This window comes from Neophocaena asiaeorientalis, unplaced genomic scaffold (genome assembly GCF_003031525.2).
Source record: "Neophocaena asiaeorientalis asiaeorientalis breed wild unplaced genomic scaffold, Neophocaena_asiaeorientalis_V1.1 scaffold78, whole genome shotgun sequence".
NCBI lineage: Eukaryota > Metazoa > Chordata > Mammalia > Artiodactyla > Phocoenidae > Neophocaena > Neophocaena asiaeorientalis.
Genome location: NW_020175018.1, coordinates 18,539,123 through 18,545,709, shown reverse-complemented (window position 1 = coordinate 18,545,709; position 6,587 = coordinate 18,539,123). Strand labels below are relative to the sequence as shown.

The window sequence follows — 6,587 nt, the reverse complement described above, 5'->3', positions numbered from 1 at the left end:
TTGGCTGGGAGGTTCCAAGATCAGCCACAACTACTGAGCCTGTGCGTCTGGAGCCCGTGCTCTGCAACAAGAGAGACTGCGATAGTGAGAGGCCCGCGTGTCGCGATGAAGGGTGGCCCCCGCTCGTCACAATTAGAGAAAGCCCTCGCACAGAAGCGAAGACCCAACACAGCAAAAATTAATTAATTAAAAAAAAACATGCCAGGGAATCCTAAAGACCTTCTAATTGATAATAAAGAGAACTTTAAAAAAAAAAACAAAAAACAAAAAAACAGAAGGTTCCTTTGTGCAATTTCACAGAAGAGTTTAAAAGTTAGATGGAAATGCAACAGGCCAAGAGTAGTCAAGACACTCTTGAGAAACCATGTGGGAGGACTTACCCAATCAGTTATGAAGATTTATTTATAAACCTAGAGTAACTAAGACGATGTGCTATTGCCATAAGGATAGACAATCAGACCAATGGAACACAGACTAGAGAACCCCAAAATAAACCTAGGCACACAGGGACACTTGATACTACGTGACCAATGATATTGCAAATCAGTGGGGGAAGAACTTTTCAATAAATGGTGCTCAGATAATGGTTATCCAGAGGAAGGAAAGTTACATTAAAACCACACAGGGCTTCCCTGGTGGCGCAGTGGTTGAGAGTCCGCCTGCCGATGCAGGGGACACGGGTTCGTGCCCCGGTCCGGGAGGATCCCACATGCCGCGGAGCGGCTGGGCCCGTGAGCCATGGCCGCTGAGCCTGCGCGTCCGGAGCCTGTGCTCCGCAACGGGAGAGGCCGCAGCAGTGAGAGGCCCGCGTACCGCAAAAAAAAAAAAAAAAAAAAATGTAACAGACACCCACAAATCAATAAGAAAAAGACAAACAATCTGAAACAACAAGCTACCAACACAAGCAAAGCAAACCTAGGAAGTGCTCTCAGGCTGGGCCTCTCCTGCTGTCTCACGATATGGTAAAATAGGGAACTCCCTGGTGGTCCAGTGGTTAGGACTCTGCGCTTTCACTGTCGAGAGCCCAGGTTCAATCCCTGGTCAGGGAACTAAGATCCCACAAGCTGGGATGCACAGCTAAAAAAAAAAAAACGAGTTCCTTAAATTTAAATGTGAACAGTTTTGAGAGTCCCTGGGCATCAGGCACTGAGGTATGTACTCGGCCTCTGCCGTCAGGAGCTCACATTGTAATGGGCAAGGCCGATGGGTAATGTAGGCAGAATGGCAGACATAGCCGAAGAATACACTTAGTACTTTATGGAAATGCAGAGGGAAGAGCAATTCACTTCAACCACAGGAAGAAGAGAGAACAAAAGACAGCTTCCTAACAGGTGACCTTGTAGAGACCTTGAAGGATCAGTCACATTTAAAGAGAATGCAGGATTAGGAGGGAATGAAAACCCAGAGCTGGGTTTGTTTGATGAGTGATGGAAGACCCTCCAGAGGAGGAAACAAAGAGATGGCCTCATCCACGTCATCAAATCTTTGGCCAATCCCTTATCAACACAGCAGAACCACTGACATGCGCTACAGCCTGATAACATGGGCTCTTGGGAGGTACGTTCTCATCGGTTCCGAATCTCTGCGTGGTTCTTGGGCACAGCCACGTATCGAAGTTTCCTGAGTAAAGGTGGTCTCTGCAGCATCTGCTCGTCCCACAGGTACTCGGGGGACAGCACCTTGCTGGGCTTGTGGTACAGCAGGTACCTGTTCAGGTGGCTCTCATCGTGCCACACAGCCTCGATGCCGTTGGCCTGGTCGGCCATCATCGCCTGATGACAGGCCACGGTGAGCCGGTAAACCTCAGGGACCGACCCCCCAAAAAAGCCTCCCGCGTAGTAAAAATCACCCTCATCTCTCGGAATGTAGGCCTGAGACAAGGGTCGGCGTTCATAGGTGAAGGACTGGCGATCACCTGCGTAGAAACCGGGATGGAGGGTCCCGAAGAGAGGTGCCAGGATCTCCACGCCCACGTGGTCGCTGAACTTCATGTCCACGTCCAAGCACACCAGGTAATGGACCTCGCGGAGGAAGCGCTGCTGGGAGAAGTTGCTGATCATCTCCATCCGGTGCATGGATATGTCCTGCCAGTGTTTGTAGCTGCGGACCTCGAGGACCACCACCTGCCTCCCTTCCTGGAGGGGGATCTGGGGCACAGCCGCCGGCTGGTCAGTGAAGACATAGTAGTTGACCTTGTGTCCCACCATGAAGTGCTTCTCGGCCGTCTCCAGGAAGAGCTTCAGGAAGACCACGTATCTAAAACACCCAGGAAAGAGAGGGTGGGTGTTAACAGAATCACACAGCAGCAAAATAATAGACTTTTAGACAAAAACACTTTGTAAAACTTTAGCCATACCTTGAGGACATTATGCTAGGTGAAATAAGCCAACCACAAAAAGTCAAGTACTATATGATTTTACTTGTATGAGGTAATAGATTGGGGTAATGGAGCACACATGTATGAGCTGTGGTGCGGTTAAGCCCCTGGCACAATGGCTGGTACGTGGAAGTGGTGAACGTCAGCTGCCCATCTCTGAAAGGTTGACGCAGTGACCTCTGGAACAGATGACTCTCAGGTGTGAGGCTGCTATCTTGAGCAGCGGTCTGCCCAGTGATGCCCTGAAGATCCCACCAAGTTCACCTACACCCAAAGTCACACGTGACTCCACACCCCAACCCACCCCGTGAGCTGAGCACCTTGTCCTGGAAATGAGAGACACCGAGAGAGGAGTGCCCCCCTGCAGCTCGGGCCGGTTTCCTGGTTTACCCCGGGCAAGCATCCTTCACTTACTTCTTGATGGCAAACACGGTCAGCCCAACAGTGATGTTTCTGAACTGCGCATCCAAGATGGCAGAGTCAAAGGTTCCATCCCAGATGATGGGTGCAAACCAGGGAGTCATGACCAGCACGTCCACTCTCCTGGGGAGATGAGTCACAGTGTGTGAGAGCAGGGCATGGGGATGTGGGCCACAGAGAAGGATTTGTCCAAAGTTGCACAGTCCGTGAGCCACAGAGCTAGGAGCAGACAGGACTCCAGACTCCCAACCCAGGGCTCTTGGCATTATAAGCTCAGCACCTGAGACTCAACACTCCCATCCCTTCACCGCCCTAACTTAGAGTATCTCCTGAGTACCAGCCGTGTGCTGGATCCCACAGGACTCTCCTTCTATGAGGCCTTCCAACTCTGTTTCCAGGAGGAGAAGAGTCTCAACTGAGGGCAAAGCACTAAGCCCTCTCCCAGCACATGGGTACTTTGCCATAAGAAGAAATATATATTTGCCACTACCTCCCCTCCCCTTACCTGACACAGAGGTAGTAAGACCCTTGGGATTTCCGGGGTTGTAGGAGACGTCTTTTATTCTTATGAGGTGACTCTGGGTGGGCTCAAGGGTAGTTCAGGACGGGGGCTGGTCACCAGAGAGACCAAGCCAGGATTAGAAACTTGGAACTTTCAGCCTCGCATCCCATCCTCCAGGGAAGGGAGAGTGGCTGGAGATTGAGTTAATACTCAATCATGCCGGCGTGATGAAGCCTCCATAAAAGTCCCTAAACTGTGGGGTCCGGAGGGCTTCCGGGTTGGTGAGCACATAGAGGTGCTGGGAGGGAGATGCTCCCGGGGAGGGCATGGGAGCCTCACCTCTTCCCCATTCCTGGCCCTATTTACCTCTTCATCTGACTGTCCCTGACCTGCACCCTTTATAACAAGCCAAGAATCAAGTAAGTAAACTGTTTTCTTGAGTTCTGGGAGCATTCCAGCAAATCATCAAACCCAAGGAGCGGGTGGTGAGAAGTGATTTAGAGCCCGTAGGTCGGAAGCATGGGTGACAACCTGGCCTTGTGACGGGTGTGTGAAGTAGGGGCCCTGAGGCTGAGCACTCCCGCTGTGGGGGTCTGTGCTAACTGCAGGGAGTGTCAGAACCACTTGGTGGGGAAAACCCGCACGCTTGCTGTGAGTAGAGAAATTGCGAGTTCTCTTTCAGGGATGAAGAAGAGTTTCAAGGCCCCGCCCCTCTCAGGGGCCCTGTGTTCTCTACCCCTTCTCCATCTTCCAGCGGCACAGACGCCTCTCACCTCTCCCCCTACTCTTATTTCACAAGTGTTCATTCACTCGTTCATCACACCACCAGGATCCATCAAAAAAGCTCACGCCAACTTGTCCCTCCAGATCCGTGCTGGCCCTCAGAAACATATGCAACTAGAAATGGTCTAGGAGCCACAGAAAAGTAAAAGGAACCAGGTAAAATTACAGGTAATTTGATATAGCAATACTTTCTTTAACGCAATATATCCAAAATATTATCATTTCAATAAGTAACTGGTATTTTTATTGAAGTATAGTTAATTTACAAAGTTGTGTTAGTTTCAAGTGTACAGCAAAGTGATTCAGTTACACATGTATGTATTCTTTTTCAGGTTCTTTTCCCGTATAGGTTATTACCAGATATTGAGTAGAACTCCCTGTGCTGTACACTGGGTCCTTGTTGTTTACCTATTTTACATATAGTAGTGTGTACATGTTAATCCCAAACTTCTAGTACGTTTTTCGAGTACTATGTGTTTGAAGTCCACTGTGCACTTCACACCGACAGCACATCTCATTCTAGAGCAGTCCTGCTTCTAGTGTTCATGGCCACACGTGGCTGGCAGCTCTAGAAACTCAAGGAGGGGTGGGCGTGGGTTTCAGAAATGACAGCTAGCATTTTCAGCTCTCCTGGCAGGGATGTGGCGTGACATGACAGAAACCACCCAGCTTGCGTCCCGATCTGCCCCTCACCAGCCGTAGGGCCTCAGGCAACTTCCTTCACTTCTCTGAGCCTCAGCTTCCCTGCTCATAAAATGAGGGCTGATCAAAGTGGTCTCTGGGAGACTTCCTGCCCCGAAGCTCTGGGGTCTAGTGCCTCAGAAAAGGGCTGCCAGCACTCTCTCTCTCTCTGGCAGTGGAAGCAGGAGGTACAGGCACAGGCTAAGGAGGCTTGGATTTGGGGACAGGCGATTGCGTGTGGAGGTGAGTTTGGAACCACCGTTCCTCAGATATTTATACCCATGGAAAGACCTCAGGGATAACCCAGCCCAGACCCCTGCCATCCTTCCCCAAGAAGAAACAAAAGAAGGTTCTGTGCCTGGTATGGACCTCCACACAGCTCTTAATGACCAAGAATTAGAGGCATATTCCATCGCTCCTTCAGCTTGTACCAAACCCATTAAAAATTAACCCAGCCTCCCATAGCACGGAAAGAAAGAAAAGGAAAAAGGTGAAAGAAAAGACTGAACCAGGGAGAGGAGCAAGTGAACAGAAAACAAGAGGTACGTGGTGGCAGGGAACCCACTGGCTGCAGCCATGGCAGGAACTCGCCTACTTACGTGGGCTTGAGGAGCTGGGCCTTGGGGTAAACCAACCTGCGGACAAGACGCACATGAGAAAATGCATCATAGATGCCCATGGCTGCAAGGGTCTTCCTCCCGGTTCAGTGTGCCATCCCTGCCAGGAGGTGGCACTCAGCCACCTCCCTTCCTTCCTTCACCCAGCTGTGCCTTCCTCCCTTCCTTCCTTCCTTCACCCAGCTGTGCCTACCCGGCCCTGGGGAGGCCACGCACTTCCCCAGGGATAAACTGATGGGGCTGAGAAACGAGGAAAGGAAAGGAGGATCTTCCCTAACTGTTGTATGATACTGCTGAGGTTAGAGACCCACCCATGTCTCTTTCTTCTCTCCTTGTGCAATGTAAGTCCTTCCTGTGTCTAATTCATTATGACTAAGGTCTTCGTGTCCTGCTTTGTTCAGGGGTGGGAAGCCCAGGGCTGGCCCACACCCACCCCATCCACGCCGTCCCCCCTGACAAATCTCACAAATCAGGCTCTGTGGGGTGGGGGTGGGGGGGTGAGGGAGGAGTATGGAGGCGGGAGACACATGGTGACTTGCTTGGAACTAGGCACAGAAACAGCCCAAAGATGAGATCTCCGATACCTGGGTACTTCAGGTATCCTGCAGGTGTCCAGGTGACAGTCACCTTCACTGAGGGAGGAAAACAGAGTGCTTAGAGCTGGGGACAGGGTGCTGGGAGAAGCACTGCCGTGCCAGACCGGCCAGGACCCCCCGAGGGCCATCACGCCACAGCCCCTACTAAGGAAAGCTCCCCATGGCTGCAAAGCTTGGGCCGTGTGGCCAGGTGAGAGGACCAGGGGCGGGAAGCAGGGCAAAGAAACCTCGGACACGCTGACCCTGTCTGGGAGTTTGGTGCTCAGCTCTGCCCAAAGGGATTCCACGCCCGATGGTGACAAAGCGGCCTGGGGAGAGCCCCGCTCTGGGGCGAAGGACAGGAGCCGTGGCTGCCCAGGTTGGCCCTGGAATCCCAAAGGAGCTCTGGCAATGCCCCCCTCACCCCTGGGAGCCCAGCTCCCACCCTACCTGGACTCCTTTTTCTCCAGCTGCATCTGCTGCAGAACCACTCTGTGTGTAACCTGGCTGCAGAGAGGAAAGGTTCTCAGTCATTCCTTCAAAAGTAGCATCTTGCTAAGAAAGTGCCCCCTCAAGAGGAGAGGGGGCTAACCAGGCAAAGGCTAGGTTCGCATCCACTTCCACCAGCCCCG

The 6,587-nt window shown here is 51.8% G+C and overlaps 1 protein-coding gene across 1 annotated transcript in view; it reads right to left on the bottom strand.

Annotated features, from left to right (window-relative positions):
- Positions 1-1,434: 1,434 nt before the first annotated feature.
- LOC112411476 (histo-blood group ABO system transferase 2) overlaps positions 1,435-6,587 on the bottom strand; it is a 14,251-nt gene continuing 9,098 nt past the window's right edge. The window contains exons 3-7 of the mRNA XM_024762635.1: positions 6,406-6,462; positions 5,965-6,012; positions 5,363-5,398; positions 2,792-2,920; positions 1,435-2,256 (exon numbers count right to left, since the gene is read on the bottom strand). Of these exons, the coding sequence (XP_024618403.1) occupies positions 1,566-2,256; positions 2,792-2,920; positions 5,363-5,398; positions 5,965-6,012; positions 6,406-6,462 (961 nt within the window). The 3' untranslated portion in view covers positions 1,435-1,565. The remainder of the gene's footprint in view (positions 2,257-2,791; positions 2,921-5,362; positions 5,399-5,964; positions 6,013-6,405; positions 6,463-6,587) is intronic.